Genomic DNA, 18,407 nt, shown 5'->3' on the forward strand with positions numbered 1-18,407 from the left:
CAAAAGTCGTTTACGTCGTGCGGACTACCTCAGGACATCCGTCCCCGGTCCGCAGGACCAAATTTTGACCAGCGCATTTTGGGAGTCAGAAAATTAGTTCCGCTATCCAGAATGGGAGTCGGAATTTTAATTTCACAAAAAATGATAGAAAATAAAGAAAAATTTAAACCTCCGTACTGGGGCACCTAAAGCCCCCAAAATTTTACAGCGGCCATAAAGCACTCTGGTTAACACCTGATGAGCTTCACAGCATTTGCATACCGCAGGAAAGGGGTGTGCTACTGTGGGTCTAATTTGGTGGATTTCCTACAAAGGGAATCCGCCAAAGCCTTAGCTGCAGTGCCCCAACGCTAGGGCTGGACCCCGGGTGATACCCAAGAGCCTCCAGCCCTGCCGTGGTAATACCCGAGGAGTAAAACCAGAGGTTTTTCTCCCGTGGAAATACCCGCGGATAACAGGTCGGGTAGACGGGTAGATGCGGGTATTTTTCGCGGCGGGTACCCACGGATATACCCCAAAGCTATAGAGTATACCTGCAGGTACCTGGTCTATTACGCCTATCTATCGGAATTCGGGACGTTTATGCATGAGACAACTTCCCCAGGGCTTTGGCATCAGGTGTGAGCACCTGGATGCCTATTCATGCCGCACCTTGGGCGGCCAGATGGCGCAAAAAGTTGAGCACACCGGCCTTGCGCGGCTGCAAGACGCAAGGCCGGTGTGCTCAACCCCTGAGACCAAATACCTGTTGGTCCCTGTGAGATCAGCAGAGTCAACAAAGGGTAGTTACGCTACGCGTAACGCGTAGATAACGGTAACGTAACGAAATTTTTGTTGTTATCTACGCGTTACGCGTAATGGCAGTGCGATTACGTTATCGCAACACGTTGAGCCGGCTTTTTTTATACTCGTTGCGTTATCCAGGCGCGCAGAGCCCTTGAGAACAGGCAAAAAATGAGGCTAAAAAGCCTTAAATGGTCCGTTATCGCGTTATCCGGGGGATAACGCGATAACGGGCCTCAAAAATCAGGCCTGTTACATTACGCGCGGGGCCTGAAATGACCCCGTTACTAGTAAAGTAACGGGGGACCCGGATAACGGGGGTAGTTACGTTACCAAAATTGCGCGGATAACGCAACGTAACATAACTACCCTTTGTTGGCAGAGTGTCCCAACTTTTATACTGAAGAATACCCGTTGGGTATTTTTATAAGAGAGCACTGCTGGCCCCCGGCCCGTTGGGTCAGATATCCGGGTATACCTGTCCACCCCGTCTTTGGGGTCCAGCCCTACCCAAAGCCCCCCAAAATTTTCCAGTGGGCATAAAAGCCTCTGAAAGGCAAATGGTGAACTTCTTGGCAGTATTAAACCCCAGGAAAGGGGTGTGCTACTGTGGGTCTAATTTAGCGGATTTCCTACTAAGGAAATCTGCCAAAGCCTTTGCCACAGTGCCCCAAAGTGCACCAAATTTTTGCATCATGAAATAAAATACTCTTTACCCAAAAGGTCAGCTGCAATGCAGTAACACACCAGCATAAAATAATTTTGAGGCAGCTGGGGCTTTTGGTCATATCTGCTACTAATTGCCTCCGCAACAGATAATAGTGCCTCCGCCACAGTTGATAGTGCCTCTGCAAGAGTTAAAAGTGCCTCCATCACAGTTAATAGTGCCTCAACTACAGTTAATAGTACCTCTGCCACAGTTAATAGTGCCTCCGCACAGTTAATAGTGCCTCCGCCACAGTTATTAGTCCCTCTGTCAAAGTTAATAGTGTGTAAGGCACAGTCGTTAGTGCGTCTGCCACAGTGAATTATGCTTGCGCCACATAAATGTGGCAGAGGAACTATCAACTGTGGCAGAGGGACTAATAACTGTGGCGGAGGCACTATTAACTATGGCGGAGGCACTATTAACTATGGCGGAGGCACTATTAACTGTGGCAGAGGCACTATTATCTGTTAGTAGCAGATATGACCAAAAGCCCTAGCTGCCTCAAAATTATTTTATGCTGGTGTGTTACTGCATTGCAGCTGACCATTTGGGTAAAGAGTATTTTATTTCATGATCCAAAAATTTGGTGCACTTTGGGGCACTGTGGCAAAGGCTTTGACAGATTTCCTTAGTAGGAAATCCGCCAAATTAGACCCACAGTAGCACACCCCTTTCCTAGAGTTTACTACTGCCAAGGTGTTCACCATTTGCCTTTCAATGGCTTATATGCCCACTGTGAAATTTTGGGGGGCTTTGGGGCACTGTAGCTAAGGCTTTGGCGGATTTCCTTAGTAGGAAATCCACCAAATTAGACCCACAGTAGCACACCCCTTTCCTGGGGTGTGCCAATGCCGTGAAGCTCATCAGGTTTTATTCAGAGTGCTTTATGGCTGCTGTAAAATTTTGGGGGGCTTTAGGTGCCCCAGTGCGGAGGTATAAATTTTTCTTTATTTTATGTCATTTTTTGTGAAATTAAAATTCCGACTCCCATTCTGGATAGCGGAACTAATTTTCCGACTCCCAAAATGTGCGCGGGTCAAAATTTGGTCCTGCGGACTGGGGACAGACGTCCTGAGGTGGTCCGCGCCACGTAAATGACTTTTGGGAGTCAATTTTTCAACTCCCTATTTCTAAAATGGCACACAGAAAAACCATCACTTGAAGTTTTATGATTTTATGATTTCATGTATTGAACATTTTATGATTTGAAATTTGAACATCTTAATTGGAGGGAAAAATTGCAACTTCTACAATTTTTAGATTCACAAGTTTGGAACTGGATATATATTGCAATTGGGTGGTTGGGCTGGTAGGTCGCCCAAACCGGGCCGGGTTTGGTTGGCTTTTTGGGGAAATTTGTGAGGTTGGCCCAACCCAAAAGACCTGCAAATGAAGCCGGGTGGGTTTGGGCAGCCCGCCAGGTACCTGTTGGACCACCCCCCATCCAGGGGTCAGCCATGAAGGGCTGAGGTTTTGACCCTGTAGCACCATCTGGCATCCACAGTTTGACTTCAAAATATTTCCTGCCTGTTGACTGGGCAAGTTCCAAAGCCAGGGATATTTACATTGACATCAATCCTCAAATATTTTACTTTGTTGGTTATTTGGCTGAGAACCGCAGGCTGCCCGCAAGCTAAATGGCTTTGTGGCGGGTGGCAATTTGAGACAAATTGGCCCAGTCCAACCCACCTGTTTATTCTGTGGCCCAACACGGGCCGCCTGTGGGTGTATCAAAGCCGCCCAATTGCCATTCCTAGAACTGGATCATTGCAATGTAAACATCTCCCTTTTTAGGGTCTTAGGGTCTCATTAAAGGAGTGGTCCGGTACAGCTGGCTTGAGAGCAAGCAGGTTGGAGTTGTTTTGGTGGGACCCTGGTACTAGACATTCAGAATCCTTTACAGCCATGTTTCAATTGAACAAGTGGTGGAAAGATACCTTACAATACCTTACAGGAGGGAAATTTGATAACATAACAAAATCTCTCTGTGATTTAAAGTAAAGTGACTTTTTTTAAACTTCATTTTTTTTACTTTTTGGGTAACTTGAATTTTTTGGGGTGGTCATTTGGTGTGGTTCCTGTGCGCAGCATCACATAATTTTGGTGACCTCAGTGACTGTGTGGGTGAATCTCTGTGCAGGAACATCAACTGTTTGCCTGGAGTATTAGTTGTTAAGTCTTTGCATGAGGCAAGGTTGAGGCTGCGGGTTCAATCCTAAATCTGAAGAACTTTTGACCTGGATTCCTGGGGAGATCCTGAGTTTCAAAGATTCTCTACTGGAAGACTGGGTACATACCTTGCTTGGTTGAATTAAAAAATTCATAAATGACCACTACACAAGAAAACTTGCTTGTCTGCTAGCAGTTAACATGTGGGTTATTGCTGTGGAACTGCTGTTCTAGATCCATATAAACATGCATAATTGTTTTCTGCAAATTCACTGTGCATTGAATTATGGTCAACAGTAAGCCTTGGCAAAGGCTTGTGTAATACCACAAGCTTGGTTGGATTTGTTGAAACTCCATATCTCTTCTCTCTTAATCACCCCAAAATGAAAATATCCAAATCTTTATGTGTTCTCCGCCAAGTTTGCATCATGATCATAGCTTGTTTATCATCTAGTTATGTATGACTGATCACATGTCTTGTATTCATTCAACCCTGACATTGTAGTGCGCAATGTTAAACCAAATCTGCACTTTGTTGGAGTGTGGGGTGTACAAACTCCACATTTGGAGTATCAGGGAGTCAAGAGGAGGTTGGGGAGGAGTACATGCAATCAAGGGTTTTTCCACCTACAACACACTTAAAAATAAAATAAAAAACGCTGACATCCATGTCTTTTCAACTCTCTAGTGCCACATGTCTTTGTGTGTGATATGTATGCCACTTGGTGGTTCCTCTTTTATTTTGAATATTCAATTTTGTCTTGACCACAGTGAGACAACTTTTACCTATACTATTTATGCTAGCTAGTTACAAGTACCTGAGTCTGGCTCATTTGGGCTGACAAATCAATGACCAGTCTGTGTATGCACTCATGTCAAAAAAAAGCCTGCTTTAAGTGGGGTCATGTCTGGACTGCTTCCTATTTCCAGCAAATCTAGGTTGATGGACATTGAGGATGTGCCAAGCCCTTGTATGTCAGGTGGGGGGCCTTCATATCAAAAGCAAGTCTATTTGGAACTTGTACTTACCTCCAAGAAAGAAATATCATGGCTTATATTTAATCCACTCCTCTCGAAAGTGGCTTGGTATTATCTCTCAAAGGTTTTATTGTCAAAGATGGCTTGGCAATATCTCCCAAAGTTTTATCTGGGAATCTTCTTTGTCCCTCGTCGTAGCTATGGCTATCTAGAGATATCACCCCCTCTCCTTATCATAACGATTACCAACAAAACCAAGAGGAATAATTTCACAAAAAATGGAAAAGAGATAGGAAACCGGATGACACAGGGGGAGAAAAATGAAAGAAATAGACCCGATGATGAGGGGAAAAAAAGAATTCTTCAGACAGGTAAGATTTTGTCTAATTTATTTGAGATTTTGATCTGCTTCTTCTCTTTTTTAGCTTCACTTCGTTCATGGGCGGCCTGAATGCGAGCGGTTTCGTCCTCGGTATGTTTGATATTAAACCTACCGTTTTCAGAATCATCGAGGGGGGCGAGCCAGAGAGGCAAGCTAGCTGAGGTACCGGTTTTGAGATGGACGGCCTGGATATTATTCCAGCCCCCGAGGGGGATTTTCTTTCCGAGTTGGCCGAGGGTGTCGACGATGTTATCGCGAATTTGGTCCGAGGAGTGTCGACTGAGGTCGGCAAACTTGATCGTCAGACAACTGCCGCTCCCGATCCTGAGCGTTGTGTTCCCGATCGTCCGTTCTAGCTCCGCCTTCAGCTTATCCCCGTTCGTCACATCAACCGGGATCGGAAGCTTGTTTGTCTTGAAAAACTTCGCCCCCAATAGCCCTGGTAACGTGCCCATCACTCGCTCGTCCGCTAGGAATAGAGCATGGTTGCTCAGCAGTAATCGTCGAGCTTCATAGGATGAATGTTTCCCTTTCAGCTTTTCGATCCCTCTGTGTTCGGTAGCAAACAATCAATTCGCCGGCTTGATCAGTCTCTGAGTGAGAGTTTTTTTATTTTATTTTTTGGATGTGTGTGGTTGTGTTACTTACATCACCTTGGCGATGAAGTGTACTTTTTTTTCCTCGAGCAAGTCTTTGTATTCTCGTTGGGGATCTTTGACGATCAAGCAAACGGGGCTGATCCTAGGGTCGTAGAGAGGATGAGAGAGAGTACTGAAAAATGAGGAGATAATCAGTTTTAAGAGCTATTCGGGGTCAAAAGAAGCCAGAGAGATATGTATGAAAAGGGAGAGACTTACATCTTGATAGGTTTGTGTTTGGGTCTAGGAGTGATCCGCTTCAAGCTGATGACGAGGTTCAAGAAGTGTTCGTTCGAGGCGGCTTGGTCTGCAAACAGCTCGCCCTGGTCGACATTCTTCTCGACGGTCTTTTGGGAATAGTCGACGAGAGCTTTGATGGCCTTTTCGACTTGAGATCGTTTGACAAATGGCACCTTGGTCGAAAGCACCTCGTCTTCTTCTTTTGGCTCTTCCTTCTTAGTCGCCGTCGTCTTTGTCGTCGTCGTCGTCGTGTCTGTCGACTTGATTTTTTTGGCTTTTTTTGTTGATGTTGTTGTGGTGGCGGTGGTTGTTGGTGAGTCTTTGGATTTCTCGGTCAGGGCATCTGATGTCCTCTTGAGTGATTTCTTGGCCATTTTGAGCAAATGTGGTAGGGTTCGTGTTGGTGGATGGACGTCGGCTTGCTGGTTTGAAGAAGGAGGGGATTTTTTATTTATTTATTTTGGATATTCAATATGCTATTTTTTCCAGATTTCATGTACATACGTAAATGTCACGGGTGGTAGGGCCGCGCGGTCGTGGCGCCACGGCCTTGTTGAATTTGCCCCGCGGTGTTGCGGCTGTAGTTGCTTGTGTGCAACCAGGGGTTGTGTGTCTGTAACCAGGGGTTGTTTGTCCTTGTGTTTCTGTTTGAGGTGCCTTTACAAGGCATCCTCTCTCTTGTAGGGGTTTTTCCCCCTGTTCCTGAAATACATATTCAGGCCCCAATTATAAATACCTTTTTGAGATATTTTTGAAAAGTTTTTGAAAATGAACTGAAAAGTATTTGAAAACAAAACAAAAACAAAATGAAAACATTTTTTTTCCAAAAATGGTTCAAACACACCTCCTGGGTGTATTTGAGTGCATCTGCAGTATTTTTGAAATTAAAAAGATCTCAAAAAAAAGTTCAATTTCTTTTTTGGGCAAGTTCAAAAACTTTTCAAAAATATCTCAAAAAAATGTTTATAATTGCGGCCTCAGGCCATTCGCCAGTTTCCTCTTTCTATTCCGCTGAGCCTCTCCGCTTTAGATCCCAAAATATCCGCAGGTTTGGGAACCTCGGGCTTCAGATATCTGGCTTGATCCGCAGTCCCTCGACAGATATCCCGGATTATCTACCGGATATCCCACGCGGGATACAGTTTGAAGTTTATACGCAACCCGGTCCCAACCGGAAAACCCGATTGACTTTAGATCGCTTGGACTCGATGGATCCCACAGAAAAAGACGACCCTGCGCAAGAAGATATTGAGGACGCTATCAGCCAACTAAACCTCACGCCCCAGCCGGCATCGTCATTGAAAAGGGACACCGGGAAGGCGAAAGATGAGGCGAACCATGTGGCTGATGGCACTCCGGCGGAGGAACCTTCGAACGGACAGAGTGTAACGGTACGACGCGAAGGCGCGACTACGGAAGGCATCGCGGAGCAAGAGCGTACAGCACGACTGGCATCAGCCGTCCGAGAGATCCTCGTCTGTCTGGGAGAAGATCCGACGCGGGAAGGCCTCTTGAAGACGCCCGAACGGTACGCGCGAGCATTGCTCTGGATGACCAAAGGTTATCGGGAGGAATTGGGGACGATTATCGGCTCGGCTATCTTCCAGGAGGAGCACGACGAGATGGTGATCGTGAAGGAGATCGAGATCTTCAGTCTTTGCGAACACCATCTCGTGCCCTTCACCGGCAAGATCGCCATCGGATACATCCCCAACCAGCAGGTCCTCGGCCTCTCCAAACTCGTCCGGATCGCCGAGTTCTTTGCTCGTAGACTCCAGGTCCAGGAACGTCTCACCAAACAGATCGCTCTCACCCTCAACCAGGTCATCAAACCTCGAGGCGTCGCCGTCGTTATCGAATGCACTCACATGTGCATGACCATCAGGGGCGTTCAGAAACCCGGCTCGGTCACCGTAACCTCCTCTATGCTCGGCTGCTTTCGCTCTAAAGATAAAACTCGCGCCGAGTTCTTGACTCTCATCAAAGTCTGTTAATCTCCACACACACGCACACTCTTTCCCTCATCCGTTCGTGATCACTGACCATTCATTTCGAATAGAGATGATCATCTCCTGTTTTACCCCTCTTCATTGTCTACATTTTACAAGCACTTTGGGTCGGTCGCACTAGGGTTATTCAGAAATCTTACTTCAAGCACGCACGCACACACATACATACAAAAAAAAAACCGCTGTAGAGAAAAAAACATTGGGAACCAGAGGAGTTTGCAAGCGGAAGGGCAAGACGGGAATTTTCTCATGATTCTTCTGCATACGACCTTGAATAATTAATTTTCTTTGATGTCTCTTACATATCACCCCATCTTCCTTACAGCTAGAAGTATAACCCAACTGGTCATATGTAGTTCGCTTGTTCGCCTTTTTTTCGCTGTGTGTTTCTTTTGATATTTCCTTTCACCCCACCCAATCGCTCTTACAAATCACAAGACAACCTCCGTGTTGGCACTAGTTGAGCCGACAGAAGACGTGGAATAAGAGTGGCAAAGGAGAGAGATCTTGGAAACAAGCTATTCCGCAGTAGATGTGAATCACAATTCCGGGCCTGCATAACCCCACTCCAATCAGCCAACTCGTGAATTCCCTTCAGCACGTGACTGAGGAGAAGAAAAAAACTTTGATGCTGTTGTGTGCCGATGATAGCGAAGATTAGCATATCTCATTATTCATTCAGAAGCGGCTTTCTATCGGACCACAGGAGGAAGAGAAAGAGCACCCGACACTGAACGTCGAGGATGAGGACAGAACAAGCAAGAAGGATATGTAGATACACACACACACATCACATAATGATATAGCGCTGATTCTTCTTCATAGATATGTGTGTATGTGTAGGGGGACTAGAGAGGGGAAGAAAAAGACTAATACAAGCGGACGCTTTTTTTTGTATTTTTCGCAGAAAAAGACTGGCATGACCAAGAGACATAAGGATATATATATATAGGACCATCTACAAAACGTAAAAGAAAAGAAGAAGAAAAAATGATAACGATGAGAGGACAGGAGGATATGGAGTATATATATGTGTGAAGAGAGGAAAAATCTATGTTTTGGGTGTGTGAGGGTAGGCGGTTCGCGAGGAGGAGCAGGAAAGACAAGAGACACATGGAGAGAAGTGCAGACGAGGTTTTCTTGTTTCCTGTATGTGTGTGTGTTGATGTGCACTGGTTTCATAGCATCAATAACAAGATTCGAAAAGACAAATGATCCACCCAAAATCCATTCAAATCAATCAAGAATAATAATCATAAAAAAACATCCCCGAGTTCATCTTCTCTATTTCTTTGGCTTTAGTTTCTGTTTCTGTTTCTGTTTCTGCTTTTTTTGTTTTGTTTTCGCTCTTTTTTTTTTGTGAAGCTTTTTGGATTCAATTGTCACAGCATCGGCCGGGCTCTGTCTTTTCTTCTTCTTCGCATTTGAGTCGTATGTGAAGAAGAAGAGTTGTATGTAAAGAAGATCAAAACAAAGGAGGAGAGACTATCGGGTTCGAATTTATAGTAATCTAGAAAGGACTATTTTGTGGGTGCGGTCAACAAAGAGATTATAAAAATTCAGTAATGAGTGAGAGGGGAGAGAGAGAGAGATACATAGAAAGAGGGAGAGAAAGGATACCTGGAGAGAAATCACTCAAGAAACGGGCCGATCGTTCTGCATTTCATTGGCAATGAACTGTCTACGTTCGAGTCTAGCTTTGCGAAGCTCGACAAGATCAGGGCCGTCGTCGTCGACGTCCTGGACCCAGATAGAGCAGGATCCTTTGGCGTCGGCCGAGTCCGCCGATTTCCACTCCGCGCCTTCCTCGCAATCCGCGCCCTGGACGAACCGCTCCCAGGCCTCCCAGAGCCCGCGCTCGAGGTTACGGGTCCATCGGACCGTGTCGAAGAGGGCGGATTTTTCCCGGTTGAAGAAAAGCCGCTGCCGCAGCTCGATCAACCCGCCCTCGACCAGCTCGCCCGACATGTATCCCTCCGTGCCCGCCAGAGTGATCCGGGGCGCGTACCGAACACTCCGGCCGAACCGGATCGCCCGTTCCTTGTAGTCTTCCATGCTCGTCGCTATCATCTGCGAGCCGTACCCGGTCGCCAGAGCTATACTCGCCGCCACCCGACTGCACATTTTATGCGCATGCGTCGGACGTGGTAGGGTGAGGATCGGCGTTCCACTCCATAAAATGCTGCCAACCACTTCCAGTCAGCTTCAGATCCTCTCAAGTTTACTCAAGAAATCTTCCACTCACTCAGCAGCCGTCGTGTGCGCGTTACACTATTGATTTCAGTTGAACGAGAAAAAAAGCCGGGGCAAAGGGGCCATCAGAAACCCTAGAAGACCACAACAACTATCTCCAAAGTCCAAAGAGAGAGAAAACTGACCTCGGTTGAATCCAAAAACAGATCAGCAATCCTTCCCCTCTGAATATGAATATGTTTCGGCGCAACCTGAGATGGGGAAACGAATAAGCCAAGTCAGGAAACGAGAAGCCAGGTCAAACACAGCAGATAGTGGAAAACTGACATCGGTGAAACGGATCCGGCCAGCAACTTCCCTACCGGCCCAACGTTCGGCAGTAATCTTAAGATGGGGCTCTCCGGGCGCAGGGAACCTGAGGAGCCAGAGGATCGAGTTGGGAATAGCGGCAAGGATCTCGAGCCAATACTTGAAGATCAGGGGATCGATCTTTTTACGGTTCGGTTCGGTTCGGTGGTCATGGATTGAGGAGAGAAAAGGTCAGGTTCATTGACGAAGGAAAAAATAGATCCGGCGAGGTGGCGTAGACCACTGACCTTGTAGAGCTGGTTGAAATTTGCAAAGATCACCGTCTGTTCGTCCAAGTCCGGGAACATTTCTTTCCTCATCTTCCAGCGCTTGAACTCTTCGGTCTCCCATTCAGCTTCTTTACCGGCCAGCTCCTTGGGCAAAGCAGGTTGTTGTTGCTGTTGTTGGTGTTGATGATGCGCAGTCAAGGGTCGGACGACCGGTTTTGGGAGTAGTGGTTCTCGCTTGAAGTTCAGCGGAACGCCGTTCAGGTCGACCCCTCCACTGATATCTTGCGCAAGCTCTTCCCGGAATCCTTGCTTATGATCACATACGAAATAAGCTGCGGAAAGAAGTTCAGTCAGAAGCCTGCTCACGTAAGTCAATGATGACGGAAGGACGTACAATGAGGCATGTAGATGAACTTCTCGGTGTACACCCAATCTTCATCCATATTTTCCGGATCTAAATCGCCATCGAAATCCGTCGGCCCATCATCGACCAGCTCGACCATCCGGGGTTCTTCATCTTCGGCTCTCAATAGCATAGATGAGCCATTTGTTTGTCCATCCTGGCCGTCGTGGGACGAGCAAAAAGATTCTAATTTGCTCAGATGCTGCCGCTTCCTCCACCGCTCCCCTGAGACCATCCTCGGGGGACAAACAACGGGCTGGAAGATTTTTAAGAGATCATCAATTGTTGGCTTTTACATTATTCAAAGGAATAAACACTGCTTACATCGGCAATAATCCAATCGGTCCATCCACTGGCCAAAGTTCCTGCAAATCCCATCTGTAAGCAAAATGTATGGGGTACGGTTAGTCTTGGCCGAGATAGGACGGAAGAAGAGCGAAGATAACACTGACAAATTCCATTTGGACGGGGCAAGGCCTGGCAGCAAAGATCTCATTCTTGGCTCCTTTCGTGTATCCATTGAGATTAATTAAGCTGCAACAGGAAAAAGGAGGGCTCAATGGGGTCTCCGAAGTCACGGAAAAAGAAGGAGGAAGGGAGAGACAAACATGTGGATATGATCCTTGAGGATCTCTTTGACAACGTCCTCGTGACTCCAGCCAGAAACGTCTTTGAACGATTCGACTTCCTGTTCGATTTTCTTGCGATAGATAGAGCCATCGGAGGGAGTGGTAGCATAACAGACGACGGCGAACTTAGCACGGTTATGGAGACCGAAGACGGACTGCATGAGATGGGCGAGGGGATGATTGTTGAAGTCCGAGGAGACGTATCCGATCCGGAGTCGAGCCAGACCAGGCGGATCTACGTGTTCGTCTACTTCCGGACAGGGCGGCGGTGGTGGTGGGTATACCGAAGGTGGAATCCAGGGTTGGTTGAGGGTAGTGAGAGAGATCCGGAGGGCATTGCGATGGGAAATTAGGCGGCATTCTCGTGCGGTCAAGGGGTAAGTAAACGTGTGGAAGGGTAGCACTGTCGGCACTGGGGGGACCGGTAAAGCTGAAGGGAGAGATAGTCGGCGGTAGTTGCTTATGGATCCATTGACGGGGAACTCGATCGCGGGTGCCTTGCCTTTGGTTAGACTGACGGTCTTACCGTAAGTATCGACATACCACCGACGTTGAATTTGTCGGTTACAACGCTCGATCAACCGGATCAGGAATCCACCCTCGTTGTACCGGTCCGCACCCCCAGCGGCGCCTGTCCTGGAGTCCTGTGCAGTCGATCCACAAAACACTTCGAACTTGCACCGCCACTTCTTGCGTTCCTCTTCACTCAGTCCATCCATCCGACCAGTTTTGACGATCGCAATGGCTTCTAGCCATTGGTCGAGAGATGCTGCTTGTCTCATCACACCTCGTCCGTAGGCCATACCTTCGTCGAGTTGCTTGTCAACTAGCCGGGACACTTTGCCCATCAGACCAGCCCGAAGCTTGCCATCTGCAGAAGGGGAGGGCGGCCCGAGTAGCTTGCCATGTCGGTCCACAACCGGTTCGCTCCCTACCGCACCCCGGTCACGCCAGTCGCATACTCCGCCAAGCGCATTCACCAGACCGCAGACTGCCTCTGGGAAATTCGGGTTGATTGATACCGCACGAACGTACCACTGAACTGACTCCTGTACGCGACCCATGTCTTTGATGGCATTGGCCAGGTTGGCCAGCGCCACGTCGAAGTTCGGGTTGCATTGGACGGCTTTCTCATACATTGACACCGCTTGTGGGAGCTGACCCATGTCTTTGAGCAACGATCCTAGGTTGGTATAGAGGTGGGGGTGGTTTCGGTCCTTTTGTAAACCTTGAACATAAAACGTGTGAGCGATCTGTTGGCCGTTGATGACTCGGCGACCTTGAGAAGGATTGTTGAGTGTCAGAGTCGAGGGAATGGTTGAAAGAAGGATACCGAGGTTATTACAGGTAGAAGGGGAAGGATGAAGGGTGATGGCGATATAGTAGAGAGATAGCAGCAAGGATGAAGAGGGGGGGATTCCGTCGACGCTTGATTCGTTTTCGCCAATTCCCATTGGAGCCGAGATTGCATCTTGAAAACATTTGGCGAGTGTGAGGAGGACAGTACTAGTAGTTTGATTGGCAGACTGGAACGGGGGATTCCGGATTGACTCGCCATTCGAGGAGGAAGGTGGATGGTTTTGGAAGACGGGAAGGACACGATTGGAAGCGTTGAAAACCGTCGCGATCAGTTGATCCAAGCTTTCGGGGAGAAGCAAGACGCAGGGTAAGATCCCACCGCCCATTTGGAGAAGCTTGCTCTTGATGATCTGTCGTCTTTCCTGGGCAGCTTTGAGCGGATCGGCTAGTATGGTCTGATAGCCGCATTGGCTTGGATCCCATATCCCGGTGGCGGATAGGGCCTTGAGAACCATTGGATCGGCGATCGAGCCCGATGCACTACCGTTGAGGGCCATCATGAAGATCCCGATTGAAGTGGTGGCAAGGACCAGGTCGATTAGAGCATATCCGCCACCGGAAGTGGACACGGAGTTCGATGACTTGCGAATCGGAGGTCCACAGACCACTTCGAGCGCTTTTTCGTATTCGTGACGGGCTTGGCTGGCCTTGCCCATAGCGATGAGGAGATTGCCCTTGGCATAGAATAGGTTTTGTACTCGATGGACGTGTGAGGGGGGTATCGTTGAAGGTAGTCGGATCGGCCGAAGCTGTTCGTCAAGAGATCCAAACAGAGCTGTTTCTACAAACGTACACAGGCGTAAAGCTTCGTTGTATCGGGGTTGTGTGGCCGGTGGTTGGGCTGAAGGGATTCCATGAGCCACAGGCGGCGATTGGGGGTTGCATAAGACGCCTAGAAGGTTATCGAAGGCATCGAAATATGTACTGTCGGTTTTGAGAAAAGATGTAAACAATGAATCGGACATCTAAAGTTGATAGAGGGGGTGATTCCACTTACGGCCTGAGCTTGATCGCTCGCCACCACCACTCTTCTGCCTCGGCCCAATTCCCCAGTGCACGCTTGGTGGTCCCCACATTACTCATTGCTTCAACCTGTTTCGATTTGTCAAGATAGCAAGAAGAATCGAGATGAGTGATCGAGCAATCGAAGCGAAAAGAGAGACGACTTACATATTCTGGATCCAGCATTAAGATCTGATCGTTGTGGAACAGAGAGCTGACATAGTCACCTTGGGAGTAATAGACGCAGGAGAGGAGTAAGAGAGTCGGGAGATGTTTCGGATGTAGCTTGATGAGGGTATGGAGCAGTGGGAGCAGGCAAGGATCGTCGGCTTTTTTCGAGTAGACGGCATGGGCATAGCTGAGGAGATAGTCGCGGGCTCGCTCGGTGCATTGTCCTTCTTGTGCTGATCGCCAGATCCGTTCGACTTGATTGACGTAACTCGGTGGTTCGTTAAGGACGGGCTGGTGTGCTCCGGTCGGGCGTGGTGGTGGGCCGGTGAGGTTGGAGGCGGCGGATGTGCAGGGACTATTGTTGAGCAGAGGGGTTGACGTGTGAGTTGATCGGAGGGAACCGGATAGTGCGCTGGGCGGGCGTTGGGCCGAGATGGGCTGGGGGTGAGGACGGGATTGGGCGGGGTGGGGGATAAGTGGAATAGAATGAGTGTTATGGTTGGTATGCTGCTGAGGCAGCATCGGAGCCGAAGTTAGTGGGTTGATATGTTGGTGCTGGTGCTGGTGCTGGTGCTGGTGTTGGAGTTGGAGCTGGTGTTGATGTTGTTGATGTTGATGTTGATGTTGTTGTTGTTGTTGTTGTTGTTGTTGGGCCAGAGCGAGGGAATGCTGGGTGGCTGCGATTGCGGCAGGACCGGGCGGATAAGCGGGAGTGGTGAGCTTCGTTTGGACAGTCATACCGAGAACGCTTAAGGTCTGTCCAGCACGAGATGACAAATCGGTTGCAGCGATGAAGTTGGACGTCAGCGCAGCGACGGCAGCAGCCTGCACATTTTTCGACGAGATCTTTCTATCCACGGCAGAGTGGGTGTTATCGGGCTGGTGATTCGACTGAGCGGCGAGGGTCGAGGTGAGCATGTTCATCGGGCGGGGGTGAGGGTGGCCATTCCGGAGATGAGAAGAGCTCGAGCCGGGGGGAGGGTGGGGGTTGAAGGCGGCAGATGTGGCTGAGAGTGAGGAGGAGGAGGAGGCTGATGACGCGGGTGCTGATGGGAGCAAGACAGATGGGGTTGCGGTTGTGGCAGTAGCAGCAGCAGCAGAAGAAGAAGAAGAAGACGGCTGATGGTGCGACGACTCGGATGGGAATTGCGAAGAAGGCTTGGACGGATAGCTGGAATATGTTTGTACAGTTGCTGTTGGTGTTTGAGTTTGGGTACGAGCAAGCTCGAGAGCCAGATGATCCTTGGCGGATCGGAGGGCAGACGGCGCAGTACCCGCAGCGGGGGGAGGGCCGAGAAGAGTAGTACAGGATGTATGACTGGCGGGATGAGGGATATCAGCAGGCTGAGACAGGCTGAGCGGAGTTAGGGGCGATTGGGAGGAATGAACTGGGATGTTCCGAGAGGGCTCATTTAGCTTCTGGATCGCATCTCTGTGGAGCTGAGTATAGTAGCCGGAGGCGATGGAGGCCAGCTGTGACTTGTAGGTGTCTGCGTAGGGGGTGAGGTCTGGGAGCGGGCTGGATGGCTGCTGCTGGTGGGCCTGGGCGGAGTGGTAGACTGCCTCGGCCTGGGCGGCAAGCAGGACGGCATTGAACTTGGACTCTTGGACGTGTTGTTCGAGCTGGGAGTCCTGGGAGTGGAGCGCCCACTGCTTGAGCTGGCTGGCGATGTGCTCGGTGGCCTGCTGGTCGATCGGCGAGGCTGCCGCGGTCTGCCGGGCGACCTGGAAGGCCCAGTCATCGACGCTGCGGTAGGAGGGCTGGCAGTCTGCGTCTGGATAGGAGGCGGCCTCGCTGACGGGGATGAAGATGGAGTTGGAGTACGGGGAGAAGACGTGGTGGAGCAGGTGGGGGATGGCCCGCTGGGAGATGGCCTTGGTGAGCGGGTTGGCTGCTGGGGGTGGGGCTGCGGGGGGGCCTGGGCCGTGGCGTGGCGAGGGCGGCTCTGGGGCGGAGAGGGCCATGACAGGGAATATTTCCGGGCAGCGTTCCTGCTCGAGGATCTGCTGCTGGAGCTCGATGTCTGGCGTCCGGGCCAGCTTGGCGAGAAGGGTGGGGGGGAGCGAGAGGATGGCGGTGACCTGCTGCTCGGTCTGGACGGACTGGTCGGCGGCTGCTTGCGGGGGGGTGAGGATGGGGAAGAAGGGGGGGGCCGAGTGGAGCTCGCCGGGCAGGAATCCGAGCGGGCCGGCGGCATGGGGGGCGGCTGCCGGGCTGAGTTGCTGCTGCTGGAAGGCGGCGGCGGCCGACGGGCGGCGGTGCGGCTGCTCGGGGCGAAGAGGATAGCTCGGGAGCTGATCTGGGTGCATGGTTGCTTGCTGGGCGAGGCGGGGGAGAGAGGGAGGGTGAGCAAGAAGAGTAGGGATAGCCGAGAGGAGGAGAGAACTTCAACAAATAAAACAAAACAAAGTAAAGTAAAGTAAAGTAGAGTAGAGTAAAGCAAAGCCAAGTCGTGAGGTGCAAGCTGCAGGCCGATGCTCTTCTCAAAAGTCTGTTGGGGAGAGCTTGTTGGACTCGGGTGGAGTGGGAAAATACTCTTCTCAAGGCACCCTCTCCCACTGCACTGGCGACTTTGCACAGAGAGATCACAGGAGCGCCCTCTTCTTCGACAACCCATGCAGACTCAAGAAAAACATTAAAAACGCTGTACAGGAATTCTCAGTAGGAAGCCCATGAATCCAGCTTGGAGGTGCAAGCTTCAAGCAGCATAACAAGAGAGCTCGTTGGCCCTGCTCGCCATCCGATCGCCTTGGGGGTCGATAATCAAAAACCAATTTCCGCTGATTCTCGCTACCAGATAATTTTAGGGAGTAGCAACAATGTCGACATGATCAAGAAGCCTGGATGAGTTGGGCGATGAGCTTTGACTTACATCAACTGGTTCGATCGCAGCTTCTTATGATGACTATGCAGTATTATGTATCTGAAACAGCTCAAGGCGTGCGCAAGATAAACGGAGAAGGATGGTCCCGACCTACCCGAGGTCGTGGACTTGTTCGTGGATCGCGTGAAGGAGAAACAGTAATCGGTGGGTGAGATGGAAAAGGGGGGTTAATGTTGAAGGTGGGTCTTTGACTGTCACTGGCCGATCAGTGGGTTATCAGCAATAGTCGGTTCATCGAACTGCTGATTTTAGTTTTTTGTGTTATTTACGTAAAAGTGTTATTGATCGAAGGCTTGTTTAAAGTGTTTCTTCAAGCAGAGGGCGTGGTGAATTTGATTCTTGAAGCGGGGCCAATCTGCGAAAGCTTAAAATCCGGTGCAAATACATGTCATCAGGTGTCCTCTAAAATTGTTGATCTAGATCACGGAAGGGCTAAAATCTTACTGCATGGTGAGGCCTGAAAATTGCAGATTGAGATTTCACCAGCAGTCAGGGTTTAGGTTTAGAGCCTCCTTCCAAACCAAGCCATTTGATTTTGAGAACATGCTGATTGTAATTTACATGAAAGTTGACCGGTCTGTTGAAACTCTGTCGGTTCTTTTAACAAAGCTGATCATCTTTCACGATTAAGGCTGAATGGGCCGCCAGGCCAAATGTTTTTTTTATTGGGAGTTACTGGCGCGCAGCAGAAGGGGCTAAGGTCCATGTTAGGCGCCCCTCCCCTAACCCCCGGCTAGGGTCGCTCACAGGACTTGGGTACCAGACACCTAGCTGGAACTAAGCTCCACGATACGCGCACTCACGACGTGGGCAGTTCTACGCGATAGGACCTCGGATCGAGTACCGCGGAAGACCGAGCCTCGCACCAGAGGACCGACCCTAGGGATACCTATAGGCGCTCCAAGGTCCCTAGGGCTCGACAGGTGAGTATTTAAGCCGTCGACCCGGCCAGTGGCTTCCACCTCATCACTCTCACTCATCCGGTCCTTCCATCCCTAAGCGCGTATCGCTAATCGTTAGAAATATTTTTCGCTTCTTCACCCAAAGGTCGACCACTATCTTTTCAAAGAACATCACCAAACCGAATTCCAATCCTTCCACCCTAAACCACTCGACCTCAACCATCTTAAACATATCCCCGCTTTCACCAAACCCGACCCAGTTTTTCCTACTTCCGACAGCCCTTACTATGTCTGAATCAATCCCTAAGAGTTCTGCCCCTAAAGCAGCTGATAAGAGCGTAGCTCCCCCTACCCTTACCCGAGGCATGGTCAACCCG

At 49.6% G+C, this 18,407-nt stretch overlaps 3 protein-coding genes across 3 annotated transcripts; 1 reads left to right on the plus strand and 2 right to left on the minus strand.

Moving 5' to 3' along the window:
- Positions 1-5,002: 5,002 nt before the first annotated feature.
- Positions 5,003-6,273, minus strand: PtA15_3A682 (uncharacterized protein; the record flags this gene model as incomplete). Its single annotated transcript, XM_053167674.1, has 4 exons — positions 5,003-5,570; positions 5,670-5,792; positions 5,879-6,111; positions 6,241-6,273. 4 exons carry the CDS (start codon positions 6,271-6,273, stop codon positions 5,003-5,005), a joined length of 957 nt encoding a protein of 318 aa, XP_053018868.1.
- An 834-nt stretch (positions 6,274-7,107) lies between these two features.
- Positions 7,108-7,964, plus strand: PtA15_3A683 (uncharacterized protein; the record flags this gene model as incomplete). Its single annotated transcript, XM_053167675.1, has 3 exons — positions 7,108-7,427; positions 7,554-7,884; positions 7,959-7,964. 3 exons carry the CDS (start codon positions 7,108-7,110, stop codon positions 7,962-7,964), a joined length of 657 nt encoding a protein of 218 aa, XP_053018869.1.
- Positions 7,965-9,543: 1,579 nt separating this feature from the next.
- On the minus strand, positions 9,544-16,553 carry PtA15_3A684 (uncharacterized protein; the record flags this gene model as incomplete). Its single annotated transcript, XM_053167676.1, has 12 exons — positions 9,544-10,090; positions 10,154-10,179; positions 10,287-10,352; positions 10,429-10,590; positions 10,698-11,011; positions 11,074-11,338; positions 11,407-11,460; positions 11,535-11,616; positions 11,691-13,994; positions 14,068-14,162; positions 14,241-14,753; positions 15,432-16,553. 12 exons carry the CDS (start codon positions 16,551-16,553, stop codon positions 9,544-9,546), a joined length of 5,550 nt encoding a protein of 1,849 aa, XP_053018870.1.
- Positions 16,554-18,407: the final 1,854 nt, after the last annotated feature.

The sequence above is a fragment of the Puccinia triticina genome, chromosome 3A (assembly GCF_026914185.1).
Source record: "Puccinia triticina chromosome 3A, complete sequence".
Lineage (NCBI taxonomy): Eukaryota > Fungi > Basidiomycota > Pucciniomycetes > Pucciniales > Pucciniaceae > Puccinia > Puccinia triticina.